The sequence below is a fragment of the Perca flavescens genome, chromosome 12, assembly GCF_004354835.1.
Source record: "Perca flavescens isolate YP-PL-M2 chromosome 12, PFLA_1.0, whole genome shotgun sequence".
NCBI lineage: Eukaryota > Metazoa > Chordata > Actinopteri > Perciformes > Percidae > Perca > Perca flavescens.
Window position 1 is genome coordinate 4,151,514 of NC_041342.1, and position 20,936 is coordinate 4,172,449.

At 41.9% G+C, this 20,936-nt stretch overlaps 1 protein-coding gene across 4 annotated transcripts in view; it reads left to right on the forward strand.

The window, feature by feature from the left end:
* The window catches only part of ephb1 (EPH receptor B1), a 171,376-nt gene that overhangs the window by 97,500 nt on the left and 52,940 nt on the right, over positions 1-20,936 (forward strand). For all 4 annotated transcript variants that reach the window (XR_003693865.1, XM_028592690.1, XM_028592693.1 and 1 more), the window contains exons 4-5: positions 1,325-1,480; positions 8,889-9,224. Coding sequence is in view for 3 of the 4 variants with exons in the window: in XM_028592690.1 (XP_028448491.1) it covers positions 1,325-1,480; positions 8,889-9,224 (492 nt within the window). In the remaining variant the exon portion in view is untranslated. The remainder of the gene's footprint in view (positions 1-1,324; positions 1,481-8,888; positions 9,225-20,936) is intronic.

The following is a 20,936-nucleotide window of genomic DNA, read 5'->3' on the forward strand; positions in this document are numbered from 1 at the left end:
GCTTTGTATTCTTTTGGGATGTGAGAGTAAATGGATTAGGTTATTGCCTGGACTTAGGCACAGTTATATCAACCACAATAATCTTTGTCCTCCACCACGGCCTTTAGAATTTAGGGCTCAACCACATAAACAACTAACCCAACTAAGTAATGATTGTGCCTCACGTTGCCTCATGTCTTAGTCTTAAAATTTGTACTTTCAAATATTGCAAATGCTACAGCTGTCTCATAAAATGGTTGCAACAGTCACTGTAAAGTTTGTGTTTTCTTTTTATTTCTTTACTTTACACTGGTGTTGTCAGCCTGTGGTCTTTTGCTTGTGAAAGGAGAAAAGGACAGAAAAGGAATGATGGAGGTGGGAAAATAAGACAGAACCGGGTGAAATCACTGCTATGCTATATATACTATAAGCTAACAGCCAGTCAGACTGTTCTCCCTTACTGACTGCCTCGGCCGTTGATTTAACAAGCTGAAATGGTTGAATATGTGTGTTCATTAATTTTAAAACTGTTTGCATCATAATATCATATTATACTGGAAGATAGCATAGAGTCACTGGCTATCTTGTCTGGGGCCCGAGGACAGAACATGCGTCTCTCCAACCAGATAAAGGGCACGCCATCGAGTCTGACCAGATAGAGGAGACAACAACGTCTAAACTGACAAGATAGACAAGTGACGACATCAAACTCTGTATTATGGTTGTATTTCACACATAAATAAGCTACTAGGCTTATGGGAGTCACTTTCTGTACTTATGCTGTGAGTGCTGTAAACTGACTCTACTTGCAAGTAAACAAAACTTTAATATAACTTCAGTGGTTCTGTCTATCCTTTGATAATGTAAATTAGTCTAACAATGTGCCAATGGCGACCACCACAATGCAAGAAATACTAATAGTCTGCTGATTGTGCACATTAAGGGAATTTTGATTGTTGACTGAGTAATACAAATATTAGCCTTATTAGCCGGGAGTCAGATGACAAGATTGATCCTCTATCATGTCTTATTATGTCAAATATGAAGCTATACAGCCAGTTAGCTTAGCTTAGCATAAAGACTAGTGAGGAAACAGCTAGCCTAGCTCTGTCCAAAGGTAACAAAATCCACCCACCAGCACCTATAAAGCTCATGGGGGTTATGTGTAGGACTACTGCTAGTCATTTTCAATTTGGACTCTTTTCTGTCTCAGTCTGTTTCCATCTCTGCTCACCATTCCAGCTGATATATTAAACCCAGATGCCTGGCTCATGCATGCTACTTGGCTCGTGGATTTATTTATTTCTCATTCGTTTTCTGACATTGTTTATTTCTATTCTCACAGCATGCCCGCCGGGTACCTTCAAGTCAACCCAGGGTCCAGGTCTGTGTCTACAGTGTCCTCCGAACAGCCGTTCCACAGCTGAGGCCGCCACCATCTGCGTGTGCCGCAACGGTTATTACCGTGGCGATGCTGATCAGCCAGATGAGCCCTGCACAAGTGAGTATATCGTACATGACATTACATACACACTCCAACACACACTTACATTCTTGTAGGACAATCACATGTGATATGCATCCATGTAACGTATGCATTATCCATTTTATTGTAAATGTATACGTGACATCAAAATTGAATAGACTGGTCATGCATATACAAGTCACTATATTTTAATAATGACTTTTTTTTTTATCTCACTTTGTCTCTTTTTCACTGTCATCAAACCAGCACATGTAGTAGCATTTAAACAAGCATCTATGTAGAGCCCTTATTTGTCTTCTCAGCCTGCATGGTCATAATAATCACATTTCAGGGTTTCCATCATTGATGTCTCCATCGCTGTGCTATTGAGCTTCCTTTCTGTTTCCTCTCAGTTATCTCCCTCTCTCTGTCGTTTTCTTTCTTGCTGTTGTTCTTCCTTTCTGTCTGCTATCATCCCCTGAAGCCCTAATTACTCAGGCAGATGCTGCGAAGCCTCGACACTGTCCTGCCGCGATCCGCTGGAGATCCAATAAGGCCTCTCACAGCATCATAGTTATCTTAATATGATGTAAAAGCAATATACTTAGCCTTCAGTCACACAGTTACAGAGAAGGAGAGCACTGACCCCCAAAAAGTTTGTTTACCTCTCTTCCTTCGCTGCCACAGTGGGGAGTGTCTTAATAGTTTGTTCTCCTCACAACAGCAGACCTGGAAGCATTATTGGTTTGGTTATGTATTAATTCACTCCTGATTTATTCAGATAGACCAATGGCTAATTGGCCTCAGGAATGTGCTCAGGACCCCTTTCCTTTCCTAATCATTTAGCAGCTAGTCTTCACAGTTAAAGTGTGTATTGAATGAACCTCTTTTGCCAGGTTTCCTTAAAGCTGCAGAGGAACCCCAATGCGGCATGGCTGTCCGTCTGACTGTGTCTGTCTGGCGCTTCCCAAGCGTAGCCATGCACACATTTAGGCTTTGGATGTTCTCGACGGATGACACCCCACATTCACCTTGAGTTGTCTCTGCCCTCCCATGGTACACTACATAGCTCTCTGGTGAATTAGTGAACACTACATCAAGTATAGCATCTGCCTCTACCTTGAGGCCTTGGATTTCCCCCAAGAAATCTCCACAACAGCTCCCCAGTGAAGCTTCTTGAACAGATCCCTCTGGTCTGTGTGCAGTTTCCAAATGCAGCCTGTGTTTTTTTTGTTGTTGACTGCTTTCAATCAAGCCACTTCTGTCTTATCTTTTCCGTCAGTTCTGTTCTTTTTTGCGTCTGCTTCCCACTCTGTTTTCCTCTTGTACTCAGTACATCTTTAATCCTCTCAATATCTTAACATTTAAGCTAGACCTTTTTGATTTTTAATGATGACACATCCTAGGTCCAATTTACGCGAGTCCAAATTCATGCAGTGCACTGGAGAGTAAAATATTCATTACAGGAGAAATATGTTTTTATTTCCCACACATGCATTCAGAATGTCACACTGAGAATTTTTGTTTTCAACCACCAGTTTTAACATTGACATCGCAACCCTAAACTTCAATTCCTCCTCAATTTGTGTTGACAGAATTCTTTTGCAACGGCACGTTCAAAACCTCTGAAGGTTGAATCATACAGTAGCAGCAGAAGTTGATGCTCAGGGTGCCCTAGATCTCAGCAAGGGGGTGGGGGTGGGTCTAGTAAGAATCTATTTAATACTGCAGGTCCTGATAAGAGCACTGCTTGAGCAGCCTAATTCAGGCAAAACTGTAGCAGCAGAAGCTGTAGCTCTAGCACTTCTCGCCGCCATCAGAGACGCGGGTCCCTGTATGCTCTAGATCAGTCTGATTAGCTTGCTGATGGATTGTCCAGCGCCTGGCTCTGTCAGCGGGGAGCTGCCTGCTATACCCCCACCCCTACCCCACCCCCCCCCCCCCCCACCCCACCATTCCCCAACCCGTCCTTCTTTTCCATATGCCAATCCTGGGATGCACTTCAAACTCCCTTCCACCTCCCAGCCCTCCTTCATCTTAATCCTCTGTCTTGCACAGACTCCGGCCATGCCTTAGGGCTTTAACACCGAGCGTTCTGTCTCGCAGCGTGAAGCCCACTCCTCTCAGCTTGGCTACCAAGCATAGCAGGCTTTGGGACAATGGTTTGCATCACACTGCATCCCCTCCTGGTTCCTTCCTTAGGCTTCAGGTCCCAGTCTAATGTACCTCTACCTACCCATGGGTGTGCATGTCTGAAAAAAGAATGAATTTTAATGTGAGTTTAACTGTTTGTTGGGGGGAGGTCAGTCAGCTCCAGCATGCTGGGTTTCTCAATGTGTGAGTCAGAGGAGGAGAATGACAAGCTGAGTGATAACTGAGGTGAGTCGGGCTGTGACACCTGTGCTGATTGGTCTGTGGGGGAGAAAGGATGCAATAATGGAGCATCCTGGTGTGAGGAATAGTGGAGAAGGCAAGACAATGGTGGGAGGGAAGGACAAATGCCAAAGATAGACAGACAGGATATGACATACTGAGATTTGCATCTGTGCATTTGAAGGTTTAGCCTCAATGTAGAAGACATGATGGATTAAAAGAGCTGTCCGGGGAACTACACAGCCCACAGTAACGCAGGATATGAGAGAGTCCCAGTGAGACACAATATGATGTTATGTAAAACACATAAAAAAACATGCTGTATATGCATGTTTACATCTTGGAAACCACCACTGCCAGCCACCAACCAATTCATGAGAAACATCTTTGGAATGTAATCAAATCAACATAAATATAGGGAAGGAGAAGAAAAATAGGATGGTTCTGATGTGTTTCTACATTCCTGATCCGTACCACATTGGCTTTAAATCTTGCGGCTTTCACTCAATACTCATATCTGTGGCCCGTCCCCTGAAAACCTCCTTGAACCCTGTTCAACACTGTCTGTGCTTCGTAAAAAAACAAACAAAACCCGTCAAAATTCCTGACTGAAAGCACTGGGTTATCTGCTTTTCCATTCTCCCCAGCATTCCATTTAGGATTCTTCTTTTCTCTCCTTTTCGCCTTGTTCTGTTTTCAAAGAGAAAGAGGAGGGAGCCGTCAAAGTGCATAAATATTCCGTTTGTTTATCCAAGTTTGTTTTCTCCTGTGTTGTCAGTTCTGGAGTCAGTTGAGCCACAGCCGACAGCTCTCTCAGTAAATAGCAAATGGAGCTAAGTCAAGGTAATTGTCTGGCCTACTCTAATCCCTGTACTGGCTAGCAAGACATAATGCTCCAGACTAGTGTGCACATGCATGCATACACAAAAATGACACCAGTCTCTCTGTCGCATTTAAAGTTTCATGGATGCAGTAATTCAACATTTGGAGTTACTGTAGAGAATAATGTGGGTGTGTAGCTTGTCCTTTAGTCAGAAAAGCTTCCCCATATATTCATATTGGGATTCCTTCTCAGTCAAGTCATTGTGGATGCACCCAAAAGCTGCACTGCATGCTACCACACACACAGACACACACACACACACACACACACACACACACACACACACACACACACACACACACACACACACACACACACAGTCTATCTATGACTCCCTCAGTCCCTCAGCCAGACAGTATTAGTCCTTATAACATGTTTTATTACATGTCTCACCATCCCACACAACCCTTCTTTCTTTCTCCCAGCTCCTCTGGCTGTGATCAGTATCTCCACACAGGGACCTTGTGTTGGTCCCTCAAGGCCTGTTTCACATCGTAAAAACAAACCGTTTGAAAGAAGAGAAGCTCCGGTCTCAGACCATTCAAAGGGTAGATGAGCAAATAATTTGCAGATGTGTTTATTTTGGACACTCTTTATATTAGCAATCGAGGGAGAATACAGGGTTTGGGTCTTTTACAGCCCAGCTGACAACTTAACACCTCACTACCTATCAGTCTGTGAGTCCACCTGTAGCAGTAGCCACAGCTCAGACAGTCACTTTGAGTACCTCATCATCCATGTATGTGCGTGGAAGACATGAGGAGTGGCATGGTATAATGCATATAACTCTGAAAATAGTCTCGCATTGCCAGGCCTTCCTCCACAGCGCTGTGGAGGAGGGTCCGGCTAGTCCACACAGCATCCCTGGATGGCAGAGAAAAATTCTCTGGTTTATTGGCATGTCTTTAAACCAATCACAATTGTCATGGGCGGGAAGAAACTTGTTTTGGTGGAACGTGTGTACGTTCAAAAATTGTTTTAGTCGTGCAACAGAAAACTCAGATTGGACAGATAGTCTAGCTAGCTGTCTGGATTTACCCTGCAGAGATCTGAGGAGCAGTTAACCATAGTCCTCATAAATCCACCGGAGTTTAAAATTCCAACACAAAGAAAGCGGAAGGTGACGGACATTCAGCCAAAAAGAATGACATACGGCAGAATTTTCGGCGGCACCGGTACAGTCCCGTAAGTGGAAGGTCATGGATATAGACTAATCTGGAAATCATGATATTGTAGAACGTCAGTAGTGAATGCCATTTTAACTCCAGATGACTTAAAGATGCAATGACAATTAATCTCATCAGGTTTAAATTGTTGCGATGTATTTTTATTTACAGTATGATGTGAAACAGCAGAACTATCATTTTGGTTAAATTGTGGATGGTTACTCAAGAAACATAAGAAGTTGTTTGGAAAAGAAATTCCTAAACACTCTCTCTGTAAAGTCATGTAAACTGGATTATTATGGGGTATTGTCATTTTGTGCAACCATGTAAATAGCTTACACAGACTATTCCTTGACTCACAGTTTTGGCAGCAATGGCATTGCTGTTGCATGTAAACACAAGCAAATCTAATTAAGTACAAGCTTATTATTCACGCAAGTAAACCAAAAGCAGCCAGCAAAACAATATACCATTTACATAACTTTAGTCTAAATTGACTGTCTGTAGTAATTGCACAATATAGTTATGATGTAGTTTATTTTCTTAAATGTGCATTGTGACACTTGGAAAACAACTGTCTCCACAAATTCTACTTAAAAAGACACTCTATGTGGCTCCCTGTACTGCTTCGCTATAATTGTGGGGAGCGGATAGTTACCTGAATACTGTACGTAAGCAGAGAGAGAAAGATAAATACAGTAGAAAGTCACTATGGATTTTTAGATGGTATTGAATGCTGAACTATATGCATCTCCCGGTACCGTGTGTTCAAATAAAGCTGAATCTGTCATCTTTTAAGTCTCCTCATTCCAACCCGATATCAGCTATTAATTATAAAAAATGTATTTGTGCCTTGCTGTTCTGCTTTCTGGACATTGACAACCATATTGACTTCATTTGGTTAGCTAGAATTGTCTAACCCCTGTGATTAGCTAAGAAGATATGGTACATGACTACACCAGTTCTATTTACATTCTCCTTCACCAAAGCCTTTTGTGCATAATGCAATGGCCCATACTGAACAAAAAATAGCACATGCATTGATACATCCTCATTGCCCTTGTGCAAATGACCTGACACTTTGCACTAGTTGCTGTGATTCCACCATTAAAATAGAGCCCTTACTGTGCTGTGATACAGCGTTGCAAAGAGCGCCGAATGGGCAGCTTGAAGATGATGTTTTGCTCCTGTAAACATCATTTATATGAGCACAACCAAATCTGGCCGACATAGCTAACTGAACGCCAGCTGAGAGCCTGTATGCAAGTCCTGTGGCAAATTAAAACCGCCAAATGCTGCAGTAATAGTCGACAAATCACTCGTTAAGTGGCTGCCACATTTGATTTTTTGTGCCATCCCTGCATATGTGGAGCTCGGCAGTAATTGGGCGAAAGAGGTGTGACGCCTCGTTCACACCTCAAGCTGGCAATGCTTTTTTTTTCATCCACCGTTGTATAAATGCATTAATACAGACAGTGCAGGCATGAATACACAGAAACCAATAGTTCAGGCGTGTGTGCTTGTGTCACATGCATTTTCCACATGAGCAGATGTGCATTGCTTTTGCCAGCGATGCAAGTTTTGGTGCGAGTTCATGTATGTGATGGATGATACAGAGGATACAAGCGGTGTGAGTAACATATGAAGTGCCTAGTGTGCAGGCCTCAAGGGAAAACCCTAAAGTGTTGCCAATTTCATTACATGGCCTGTTCCTACTAACACACACCCTTTATTGCCATATTTTCCCTCCACGTACAACACATCTGGTAGCATCCAAAAAACAGATTTTGTGCCATTTTACCATGTATCTGGAGCACTAGCTGTCCTCTCAGGCAGACCATAATAATCACACGTTGGAGGTTGCACCCTTCCTGTCACCTCTCTGTTGTTGAAGCGCTGAGCTGCGTTTGCAGCAGTAACAGTGCCTTGTGTGTCACCCTTGTGTGTTCTGTCGCTTTGTCCCTGCTCCCCAGGGCTATCCCACAACAATGATTAATTGTGTCTGTGTTGACTGAAGTAACTATCTGCCCTAACCTCTCAGAAAAGGGAAACTCAAGTGCTGTATCATAATATGCTTAACAATCTATATGTCTTGTTGTCATATGTTTCTCATGGGTAAAATGATAAGAGGAAAGATGGTACAGGACTGTATGTTAGAGGGCTGAGTAATTCTTCTAAGGGTTTCTAGAATTGAGTGGATTTTCTGGTTTCGCTGTAGTCATGGATCTAGAAGTGGGTCAGTTAAACTCCTCTTTTAATGATAAAGGTCAGGAGGATAAATTGGTACCAGATGAGCTCTGCAGGGCAGCCTAACTTAACCTATGCAGCACTGACTAAGGGCTTTGGCGAGCTTCTGCTTTATCGGCAGTGTCTGGTATCTGAGAAGAAAGAGCTGCCTCTGAGCAGCTGCAGGGACACAGAGTCCCAGCTAAGCAAAATTCTACACTGCCATTCGAGCAGATTTGAACTGTTACAGAATTGGGCTCCAATTGTGGGAGGCTGAACATGCCACTTTTCTATTAAGCCACCACTCAAGCTCAACAATAGTTTTATTATTTCTTGATTTTTTTTTCTGAATATCGTCGTTAAGGTTCCGCTCCAGCTGCGGGCTATGAGGGAGTGAATGGGAGCGTAAATCTCCAGAGCCACTTGAATGAGAATACTCCGTGCAACACTGCATTTTGCTAAATAACCAATGTTTGATAGACACAAACGTTTCGCTGTATGATCTCTCTGGGTGTGAATGGAATAAATTAGCATTCCAATTGTGCTGAAGATGAAGAAAAATGAGAAAAAGACAAGTTGCTCTTGGACAAGAACAGTTAATAACATGGTTGTAAATTGACTAAATTGACCTAACAGCAGGCATATTTATGAAACAGTTTTTCTTAACAAGCAATACGTTCTTTTGCTTTAAGGATCATGCCAGCTTGCCATGGATGAAACATTTTCCGATATAAAATGGCTCTAGATGTAAAGATAAACGACCTTAGCTACAATTTAGCTTACATCTTTTCTACAGGTGTCCCATCCAGCCCAAGGAACGTGATCTCCATTGTGAACGAAACCTCTGTGATCCTGGAGTGGCATTCTCCCAGGGAGACGGGCGGCCGCGGTGACGTCGTCTACAACATAGTGTGCAAGAAATGCCGGGCCGACCGGCGCTCCTGCTCCCACTGCGACGACAACGTGGACTTTGTCCCTCGGCAGCAGGGTCTGACTGACACCAGGGTGTTCATCAGCAACCTTTGGGCTCACACCCTCTACAGCTTTGAGATACAGGCCGTCAATGGAGTCAGCAATAAGAGCCCGTACCCTGCCCAGCACGTCTCCATAGACATCACCACCAACCAGGCTGGTAAGTGGCTGCTATGGCTAGGTGTGATGAAGATGTAGTAGTGCAATTAATGATGAAGAGGACTACCCTTTACCATCTGCAATAGCATTATCCAGTGGTGGAAAGTACATTTCTTCTCATTGTCAGGTTCATAATTGTATTTAGAGGTTGTACCAGAATAGGTTTACATGGTTTAATAAAAAAAAAACACCATCTTGTTGTTGTACTGCACATTGCTCAGTCCTTCCAGAGAAACCTTGATAAAAAATCCTTGATTATGCGGCACGTTTTCTTAAAAAATGCGATGGAATATGTGGGATATTTATGCAATTTTATGCCATGAAATTGCGGGAACTTGCAAAAATTGCGGTTTGATGAAAAAGAGAAGAAAAAGTGATTCCCCCAACACCCTGCTTTTTTAAAACTTAATTTCCAAAAATAGTTTACAGATATTCAGTCATTGCAATAAGTAAACAAATAAGATACAAAAATATATACAAATAATATAATATTAAAGTAAAAATAAAAGTGATAGGCTAAATAGAGGGAAATAAAAGATATAAAAGAGACAGACTTTCAAAAATCATTAATAATATAGACAGAAGGAGCACTTAAACAAAGGAATTTGAGTAGACATCAGATATTAAGATAGGTTTCTTATTGGATACCAACTTAAGAGACTCAAAGTACATTTCGTAGGTCAAATTCAACCTCCAACACCTGCTTTTCAATGATGTTCACGTCGCGTAATTACGTCACTTCATAACGTTCCCATGGCAAAAGGGGAAAATGGCGGCTCTTGTGTGAAGTAAACGCAACATTTTTTCAACTTTCTGCTAAGATATATGTGACTTTTTTGCAACAAAAATGCGGGGATTATGAAATCATGCAAGCACCGCATATTTTGCGCAGAAATCTGCAATTTATGTTCCAAAAGTGCGGCATATTTGAAAAAATGCAGCCCCCACATGAATATGCGGACTTTGGTTGATTATGCATTGAATTATGCGATAGCATAATCCCATTTTTCTGGAGGGACTGATTGCTGCAGCTCCTCTTTTCACCCTGTGTGTTGAGCTCTCTGTTTTAGCTACAGAGTGAGGCATCTCACTTCTGTTCAATCTTGCGCAGTAAGGACTACTAGCTAATCAGAAGCAGAGTATGAGGGCGTGCCACGCTGGCAGCTAGGCGAGCATTATAACATGTGTTACAAAGTGACGCACGTTTGTCTCTGAAGTAAAGGCTGGACTAAAATAGAGCTGTTTGTGAACAGTGTTTTCTGGTTTTCTGGAGATGGTAAGTCCCTTTGGGGTGGACTTTGGGCTTTTTCACTTTGTAAACCTATAACATGCACAAAAAAAGATATATAACACTATAAAGAAAAAGGAAAAAGCCATAATAATATGAACACTGTAAATACAAATTTGAGTTACTTGCACTTTACTTGAGTGTTTTCTTTCCATGCCACTTTCTACTTCTACTCCACTACATTTCAGATAGAAAAATTGTTCTTTTTACTCCACTACATTCGTCTGACAGCTTTAGTAACTAGTTAATTTACAAATCAAGATGTTTGCACACGAAACACATGTAGTTTATAAAATACGATGGTTCATTTTAAATGAAACTACCCAACAATATACAGGCCTACAAGTCCAGCTGAAACGATTAGCCAATTAAACACTTAGTTGATTGACAGAACTGTTTCTGATAGTTTCCAGTTTCTAAAATGTGATGGTTTTTGATGATGACTTCCATACTTTTACTAACTAAGTAACATTTTCACTTTTACTTGTAATGTAACTTACATACATACTACATATTAGTGTTTTTCTTTTAAGCTGTCCCCTATTTTAGCAAAAACCTGCCTTGGTATTTTTTTTTCACTTCACATTTCTGAAATGGCAAATTCAACTATTATTACATAAATGTGAATCATCGCACCTCAAAAGACCATCATCTTGCACAATGTGCAGTTCAGAGTCTCACTTCATGGCATAGCTTACTTCAGGGCTGCTAAGATTTCACGTCGCTCCACCGTGAGTAATGACTTTAAGCCTTGAAGGGTGAGGCCAGCTGGTTTAGTGAAAGTTATACATACACACTCTCCTATTAGGCCGTCCTTCACTGAATCAAAGTAGTTGGCTTTCCCTTTTGAAAACACGATGGATGAGTTCAAGCCCAGACCCAAGACACGGCATGTTACATTTTGTGGCAGGACAAGTGCAATTCACTGTACCATCCCTCTTTCCTTTGTAGTCTATTTACACGTCAAATCCATTGATAGAAACAGCCCCAGTTTGCATTTCTCTTTGGGCATTCCAAACATCCTTGCTTTTTAACATAGCTAAAGGTAATAATCCCTCAAAAACAAAGCATGAGTCATTTATGAAACCTTTTTTTTTTTTTTTTTTTTTGAGGTTCACATCTGGGGGTTGCAGGCTGGTTGCTTCACAGACGACGCATCTCTTTGTTGTTTTTCTTAGGTCTCTGTTTAATGAGACTTTGTTTGGAGAACCACGCTGCACAGCAAGTCCGTACTTTTCTCTTCACGGAAGACTGACCCCAGTTGAAACTTGTCTGTGAATCTTCAGATTTATACACTGACACAGCCCTCCAAACAAAAACAACAAGATAATTAATCTTACTTAATTCTGCTATCCTTTTTCGCCAATTTAAGTTACACTGAGCATCGGGCATGATCCGCAAAGCCATCATTTCTTTGTTGCACTGTTCTTAGCTTAGCTCATTTCACCTATAGTGTTGTATAACAGCTATCCAGGTTCAATTCTGTTCACTGTTTAATACTTTAATGTCAGACTGAAGGAGACCGACCCAAGATAGATACATGGACAGCTGCTGTTTTCAGGCTACACTGAAATATTCTACTCTCCTGGTCTTTTCTCTCTCTCTCTCTCTCTCTCTCTCTCTCTCTCTCTCTCTCTCTCTATCTCTCTCTGTCTCTGTCCTCTCTCTCTTGTCTGTCTCCCTATGTTTGTGTCTGTGGGCTTGTGTGTGCATTCTCTGCCTTTGCCTGTGATGGATCTGAGGCCAGCCAGTGAAAATGACCTTCATCCTCTTATCTTTCTCTCTCTTTCTCCCTGTTTGTCTCTCTGTACAGTATGTTTGTGTGTGCCTGTGATGGGAACTGAGCCCAGCCAATGGAAATGACAGTTCGAGGATATTGGGCCCTATTTTAATGATATAAGCGCACGGCGTGAAGCGCATGGCACAGGTGCGTTTAGGGCTTGTCCAAATCCACTTTTGCTAAGGCGGAAGAAAGGGTCTGTGCGCCGGACACATGGTTCAAAAGGGTTGTACTTAGTGTCTTTGTTAATTCATAGGTTTTGGGCGTAACATGCAATAAACCAATCAGAGTGTCATCTCCCATTCCCTTTAAAAGCCAGGCGTGTTTGTACCTTGGTGCATTGCTATTATGATGGCGGATTTGCACCGTAATATTTTTATTTGTAGTCTTTTGAATGTTTGTGTGCTGCTGCGCTTCCCTGTGTGTGTGTGTGTGTGTGTGTGTGTCTGTGTGTCTGTCTGTGTAACAAGCATAGTGTGTGCACGCTGTGCATAAGCCTATGCTAATTTTACTAATTTACTGTTAAAATAACAATGAAATGCTGAGCTATTGACTTTAGACCAGGTTTTTGTTGGTCAATTGCGCGATCACTTCCCGCTGCCTGAAGATAGCAATACACCAGGAATTCACCTGAACACACCTCCCTGTAAGACCAGCACGCCCATTGGCGCAAAGATGGGCACAGGTACATTTGCTATTTAAACACAGCAGGCACTGGACGGGAAATTGACAACTGCGTCGGTGTTAAACTAGCAAAGACACTTGCGTCGGGCTTTGCGCTGCACTGTGCCGGGTGCAAGATAGGGTCCATTGTCTTTGCCGGTCCTTTGTGCTGCAGCTTTTTCCATGCTCTTGTGGATCTTTGACTTTTTACAGTAGAACCTATCAAGGGACAAGTATTGACTCAAGTGAAACATTAAAATGAGGCTCTCCTCATTTTTCGGTGTTTCTGTGGATGAGGCGGGGCGTGAAAATCACAGTGTGAGCTTGTGGGACCTAATAACAGACACGAAGTGGAGTTACAGTGTGGTGAAAGACGAGAGATTGTTGGTTGAGTTCATACTGGCAATGTTCCAATAAGGAAAGAGTTACAAGTTTGTCAGCTTGGGGGCCTGGAACCTCTTGTTGGCCATGCACTATGGTTTTCTGTGTTATGTTTTCTACCTACAGTGGTCTGATGCAATGACGAAATACCTAATGTCAAACGAATTCAGAATTATTGATGCACATTTCCACTTTAATTGTGGAATGAACTTATTTCGCATGTATCTCAAAGACCAGTGAAAGAGAAATTGCTTCATCCAGGTCCCTTTTGTACAGGAGTACATTTTGAAATTAAATTGTGCCCAGTTGGTGGAGGGCATACCGTATTTGATTACGATGAGTCTCAGAAGAATGTAATGACCGACTGAACTTGTCTTTGTCTGAGAATGAGTCAGGGGAGGAGTGGGAGGGAAGACTGGGCGGGATGGAGAAAGGGACCAGACTGTGAGACTGTGACAGTAAAGGAGAGGAAAATGAGGGAGTAAATAGGTCTGATTATCAGGGTGGCCTAATGGTGCTGACTGTCCCCATTTGACAAGCTAATAGCACACTTGAAAGATGGATGTAGAAGAAGCAATGCCCGGGTCTATTGTTGAAGTCTGCTGCAGTAATGAGGTGTCTGCATGTATTCTGCCAGACCTATGTCCAGCCCTATGTGGCCCTTTGTAGCCGGGTAATTGCACTGTTCCTTGATTCGAATTTTGAGGACTATCATTGGCAGGGCACTGAAGTGGCAGAAATGTCAAGAAGCTATTATTTTTGATAATGCAATTTAAAAACTAAAATAGGCACTTTTTTAAATGTAGGGCTCTATTTTTGTTGGTTCATGAAGACTGCATTAAGAAATACAACAGGTTTTCATTGCTCGGAAACCTAGGATCCTCTGTTTATTTAGTATTTTTGTGCACTGCGCCCTCGCATGATGCAAGGTTGGGAGAGGTGGCGTAACAAAATGAAAGTCCATGTATATTAAGTAGCAATAAAAGCGGTGTTTGTATTCTGAGCCTGCAGGACCATGGACATTCTTAATGCAATATCAGTCATCATACATACAATGGGGTCATCAAGCCAGTCTTACCCAATAATTTGTAATTGTTGCAAATGCAAAGTAATGTGAAAGAAAAACAACTTTAATCCAAATGAATACATAAGCACTATTCTGGTATCCGATGTTGGTGCCCATACTGTATTTAAAGGCACACATTTTCTTCATCTCACTAGTAAAGGAGCGAAATGACAGTAGCACAATCCAAAGCCCCCAAACCCTGTTAAAACTTACTTAATTGCTTTAGCATTTGAATGAATAAATTAATGATTTTTTTTTATTTCAGACGTATCAAAATAAAATAAAACAAAACAAAAACATCAATCATCATATCATACAAATTTGTTCACAAATAAGCAAAAAAATGAATAAAAAGGGACATATTATAACAGCATAGACACGCCTGAAATGTGTGTGTGTGCGTGTGCCTAATATCCTCTGTATAACTATGTATAAAGTGTTTTATTTGTAAGTGTACTTTTTTGTACGAAGCACATTGTTTTATATTAACTTATATGAAATGTGCTATAGAAATAAAGTTTAATTTGATTTGAAAAGGAGTAGGAAGAAGTATACACTTATTTGATCCTACCCCTTCTCCACAGCTCAGTAGTTAATCTATATCAACTTATCTTCCCTTCATTAGTACTGTTGTACGCAACTATCTTACTATGTACAATTTGCTATATTATATGTAATATATATATACATACAGTATATACATACATACACTACACACAATCAAAATCAATCAGAATAACAACTTTAGTACTTAACTGTGAGACAAAAGGATGGCACTGTTTGAACTAGAACAGACGAACAATACACAACCCTAATTTCACATGATGTCCTCTCTAAGCCAGAGCCAGGACTGCCAGTAGAATAGACAGATGTCTTTGTTTATGTGACATGGTCATGTTTATGTGCATCTGGGAATGCACAGGTGCACCCATATCCAGTGTATGAAAGTTAAAATGTGTGTTAAATTGGAATTAGTTATCAGAAATATATGACTCTGGAAAGCTAGTGATTTAGACACTGTTTTATCAATGAAGCCATGCCATGGAAGTGTGCATAAAAGCTTGCACATTTATAAATCATAAAAAGTCATTTTATGATCATTTTGTATTGCCAGAAGAATGTGGCACAGTTAAAGGTAAAGGGTGCACTTCACAGTCTCCTCAAAATGCCTTTTGGCTCCGCCTGTCAAGTTGAGCCATTTTTGTCATGTTAAAAAGGTTTAAGATGAGTAATATGATTGCTTAGCAAACAATAATGAATCCACATACCCTCTTGTTTATTTTCCATTTCAGCCATTCTTTTTGCAAACACCATGCATGAATGGGCCTCCTGCCTTAATAGGAAACTAAATTGCAATTGCATTTATATATGCACTCATTTTCTGTGCAACATGGTGCAGTGATTGGGGATGTCACAGTGAACGTGTCATAAATATTTGAGCCTATCAATCACATGCAGTACACCTGTATTTAAAGGAGCACGTTATTATATATATATTTAAAGCCCTTATATTGACTAGCTTATAGGCAGATTGTGCCAATAGCACACCAAAATCTACAGCTGTAGTCTCAGGCCAAGAAAAAAAACAGCTTTTCCTCGTATCAAAGCCGAACTTTCAGGTTTGTTGTAGTTTAAAGTCTCACAGTTCTGTCAGGTTGAAAGAATAAGAGTCATTCATAACAAAATAAGTCTTTATTGCTTCTATTCAGCCCCAAACCACATTATCAGGTATGGGATTTTGGGGGATGGGCCTTCCCATAAGATGTAGCCTGTTGACAAGGGTAATGGTATATTATTACCCTTCTGGTACTATACACATGTCAACCTATGAGAGAACAGATAGGTGAAGGGGTCCTTTTAGTCTGATTACCCAGGAATGAAAACGTTTTTGGATGTCTCAACGGAGTCTTTGCCTTTTCAGCTTGTCATGGCTGTAGTGTAGACTGTTGCAAGATTAAGGAAAACCAAGAGACCACCTAGAAAACAGTAAGGCAGCAGTAGTTAGAGGGGTTATGGTGCAAATTGGCCATGAGGAGCGGAGGAAAGGGGACCAGGAGGAGGGGGGAGGAAGTAATGGAGGCGAGGAGCGAGTTGGAGAGATTTAGTGTGAATCACCGAAGAGGCCATTTAACTGCCCTCGATCCCAGCGTGTGTCTGGGAGGAAAGGCTGATCAATAGTGTGATTTAGGAGTTCATTCACAGCCGGTGCTCTTCCGGAAGATACACAAACACACACATACAGATACAGACATACAAAGGTTATATACTGCCCCCCTCTTAGGCTATCATTCACGCCTGGCCTGAATTAAGTCATCTTTACCTATGTTAGCTATTGAAAAGTAGCCATTTCATGTCACTTTATGAAATAGTGTGGTTTATATTTAAGGGTAAGAGACTCTCTCTGCTTCTAGTGAATGTATTAAATGGCTGAATGACCACAAGTCTAAGCTGTGGGTGATAAAAGTAAAATGACATGGCAGCCATGTTGTTTTATGTAATCCTGGACACCTACCCTATATCCACCACTTCTTCTGATCAGGGTGGTATTTTTTTCATATAATTCTACACATTTTACAACTCCTTTTTACTCTTAGTGGTTGTGCGGGGGTGGTTTAATGAACAATGCATGAGAAAAAAGTCTTTAAATCTCATGCTATCTTTTTCAAATAATGCCTGATGTTCAACAGTTCTCTGATCTTACTGGCAAAGCCTTCTTGACCTAGATTATGTGCCAACAGTCCCTCAGACCACAGAATGCCAAGTATATCTACAAACAATTCTCATTCACTTAGCTGCTCTGTTTGGAGAGCTATTCCCACAGAAATGCAAACATCTCTATCCTCGGCCTTCTATGGGCAAGTCCGACCGGGTGGGTTGCATTCAAGATTCTGAGCTGAAATGCACTGGACTGTAATCCAAACAACCAGATGAATTAAAGAGATCTGCGCTCTGTGGGGTTCTAAAATCAGATGAGATGTTAGGCAAACATGTCCGTGGAGGGTATTCAAGACACTACTCATTATGTCTTTACAGTTTACAGCCTACACAGTGTTTCCATCTGTTTTTTAGGGGGGGTTGACTTTCTCCTTGTTTGTTCCCTATCACACATCCTTCTATGTATCAGATCTAGGGTGTCCAAGAGTTTCATCATCTTAGACGGTTCTTCGGGCTCTCTCCGGGTGCCATTTTTATTTCATTTGATGCCTGTTCTCATAAATGTTGGATCCTGTCCGTGGACCCAGAAAGAGAGGTATTAGCTGCAGGCAAAAATAAAAGTGCCGGCTTGAATGCTACTGAGCTTTTTCGTCAATTCTGATGTCTTCATGCAGTGTATTAAGTGACTCTAGGAAGTTTGTGTGTGTGTGTATGTGTGTGTGTTTTATGTCTATGTGAAAGTATGCTCATGCAGTGGACAGTTTCTTTTCTTTTCCAACATCAGTTCAGAATCCTCCACGTATGATGTGTTATTTAAAATAATTCCAACCATGGTTTCTTGACAGAAATCCATGGTGCTGAACTGATCCCTCTTTATGATGTTTAAGGGAGGCCCATTACCATGTGGTCATGGCTGGCTTGGCCGTCTGAGCCCCTGCTAATAGGGAGGGTAGTAGTTAAACCTATGCCTTTGACAGAGGCACAGCACATGACTGTAGGCTGCTCTCCGCATCTGAGACACTGAGCCCCTATTAGGAGGCTGCATGGTTCAGTTGTGTGCCAGCATCTTAAAGCACAAACCTCAAGTGCAATAAAGAGAAAGAACAACTCAGCTCATACATAGTAAGTGGTTTTGAATGTGGCCATTTGTGTTATTTTTAAAAAAAAAATTCTGTACACAGAGTTGAATGGGACGTTGGCAGATCATCTGACCAATTTTAGTGCAAACTTTCTGTCCAATCATTTCACTGAGAGTAACTGAGGCAAAGCAGGAACTTCCAGCTGGGAATTCAGATATGAATTCTGTGCTGCATGAGGAACACAGATGACTGCTGCAGTTAGTCTTTCCAGGGAATCTCACAATGAGAGAAAGGACACAGTTAAAGGAGAGACAGAAATAGAGACGTTAAACATTTATGCTCATTTTGGGATGTAACAATATTTCCTTTAAAAGGGCACTACCAATTTACACATCAAGTTCAGTTTTTTAGTAATGGGGAGTACTTCTCAGTCTGTGAAAACAGTTGTATAATGTCTTCTTTTTGGAGCTTTACCATATAAGTATGGATATCTCCGCATCAGTGTTTGACCATTCTTTATAATTTGTCTCTCATGAGTCTCCCAACTCTATGGAAGTATGATACTAAATCACTGGAGTGCTCTTTTAAGATGTAGAACAGCACATTTGATATACCCTACCCCTCACCATACCATATGAATGTTGGTAGCTGCACACAGAAGTAACAATAATGGAAACAGAGGCTCAGGTCTGTGCCAGACATGTAAAATGATGCTCCACACTCATCTGTATTCCAAAGTAGATTAATCGTACGAAGGTAAAGAGGCTTTTCACTCTTTTCTTTCAAACCCTCTCTCACCTCTTCTCTCTCCCTCTCTGTCTCTCCTCTCCTTTTCTCTCACTTTCTCTCTGTCTCAGCCAGACACTGGGAGGCTTTGACTTTGATTAATGGTGAGCCAAGCTCTGCATTAAAAGCCAGGGGCTGCAAGTGGGGCCAGATAAAAGTGGAGCACAGGAGCAAGGGATGGGAGGGATGGAGGGTGGAGAGAGGAGTGCAGGACACAGTCACCAATCACTGTCAGCATCAACGTCCCAGGGTGACAGAGGGGGACGCAGTTGGAGGGGACAGCGGTGCTTCATTGGCCTGAACCTCACCCTCATACAGGCACAACACATTGTCTCTGACAGGCTCTTCACACATACATGTGCACATGCTCTTTATTTCTCTCTCTCTGCTTTTCCTCTCGAAAACACGGCCACTGTCTGTCCAGTGGGACACATCCTTTAGGGAGTGTAGTTAGAATTTGTGTTTAAAGATAGAATTTTATAATCAAATATTCACAACCGACACTTGCTAGCCTAATAACCAAACCCAATTGCCATTTTGTTGAAGTTTGACAGTTCATGTTCATAATAATAATAATGTATACTTTATTAATCCCGCGCGGGGAAATTACAATGTTTTCACTCTATTGTTATCACACAGATTACACACAGGCCTGGATTACACACACATGCTCAGTACCTATACATGCACTAATGGAGAGAAGCCGGAGTGAGGGAGCTGCCCATGGAAAGGCGCCCCGAGCAGTTGGGGGTTCGGTGCCTTGCTCAAGAGCACCTTGGCAGTGCCCAGGAGGTGAACTGGCACCTCTCCAGCTACCAGTCCACCACCATACTTTGGTCCGTATGAGGACTTGAACCAACAACCCTCCAGTTCCCAACCCAACTCCCTACATGTTCGCTAGGGTTACCTTTGCCTCAACCGATGAGTAGTAACTGACATATCATTCCTGCCGTCATCATTTTCAGTTGACATTGGGACTTTAGTAGCACTCACAAGGAGAACATGTTGATAAAATAGGCCTTCTGCATGATAATTATGCAAAAAAACAAAACAGAATGTTGCATGAGATGTAGGAGTTGCTCTGGCACAGAGCAGATGTCTCAATCCCACCTACGAAGCTCTGATTGGCTCGGTTGTTACTCCAAATGGGGTTAGAAGCCATCAAAGAACACCAGACCTATTTGAATAGCTGAAAAAATCTGAGACGTGGGTGGTGATTGAGGGGTCTCATGCCAGTCTATACACTAGCACACATTTAGACACTAGACGCTTAGCACTCATAAGCGTGCATTAAAAATGATACGTGGTAAAAATTGATGTTTTTCTCTCTGTTCGCCTGAATGCGTGAATTGAGTTGGGAAAGGGACTCGGGGCTGGGGCTGTGAAAATACCTCTCCTCCTCAGCCCCTTTTTCCACTGCAGGAATTTGTGTGTGGAGTGCCCCTCCCCTGGGTCTGTCAGGAACAGCGTGTGCCTGTGGCCGGTAATTGATAATGCGGCCCAGGCAGCCCTAGCCCTGGTCAGTGGAGCGTGAACCAGCCTGAGAGGCAGAGAGGCTGAAGTGCAACGAGGTGGATCTTAGCCCTCACACTCTCTGTCTAGGGTATGAGAGAGAGGGAGAGAGAGAGAGAAAGAGGGAGGGAGGGAGGTAGGGAAGGGCAAGAGGCGAGAGCCAAGGGAGGCAGACGTAACAGAATCCTGTCGTACTGACAGGATAAACAGAGCTCACTCATTTGTTTACGGTTAAATTTTAGGTCATTATCTGACACTCGGATCAAGAAATACTTACAATAATCAAAACTGTAGAACAAGACGCCTTTCATACAAAACTTGATTTACAAGCCCCCAACATCGAGTAAAAAATGTCAGGGGCTCTTCTCCTTTCAGAACGCCTGTGGCCATCGAGCAGTTATGGGAGGTTGAAGTACAAAGAAATAAAATAAGCCATTAATGAGTCTGATAAAAGGGTTCGTTTAGTTGAGAGAGGGTGCTCAGGAGTTATTCAGAAAATTGTT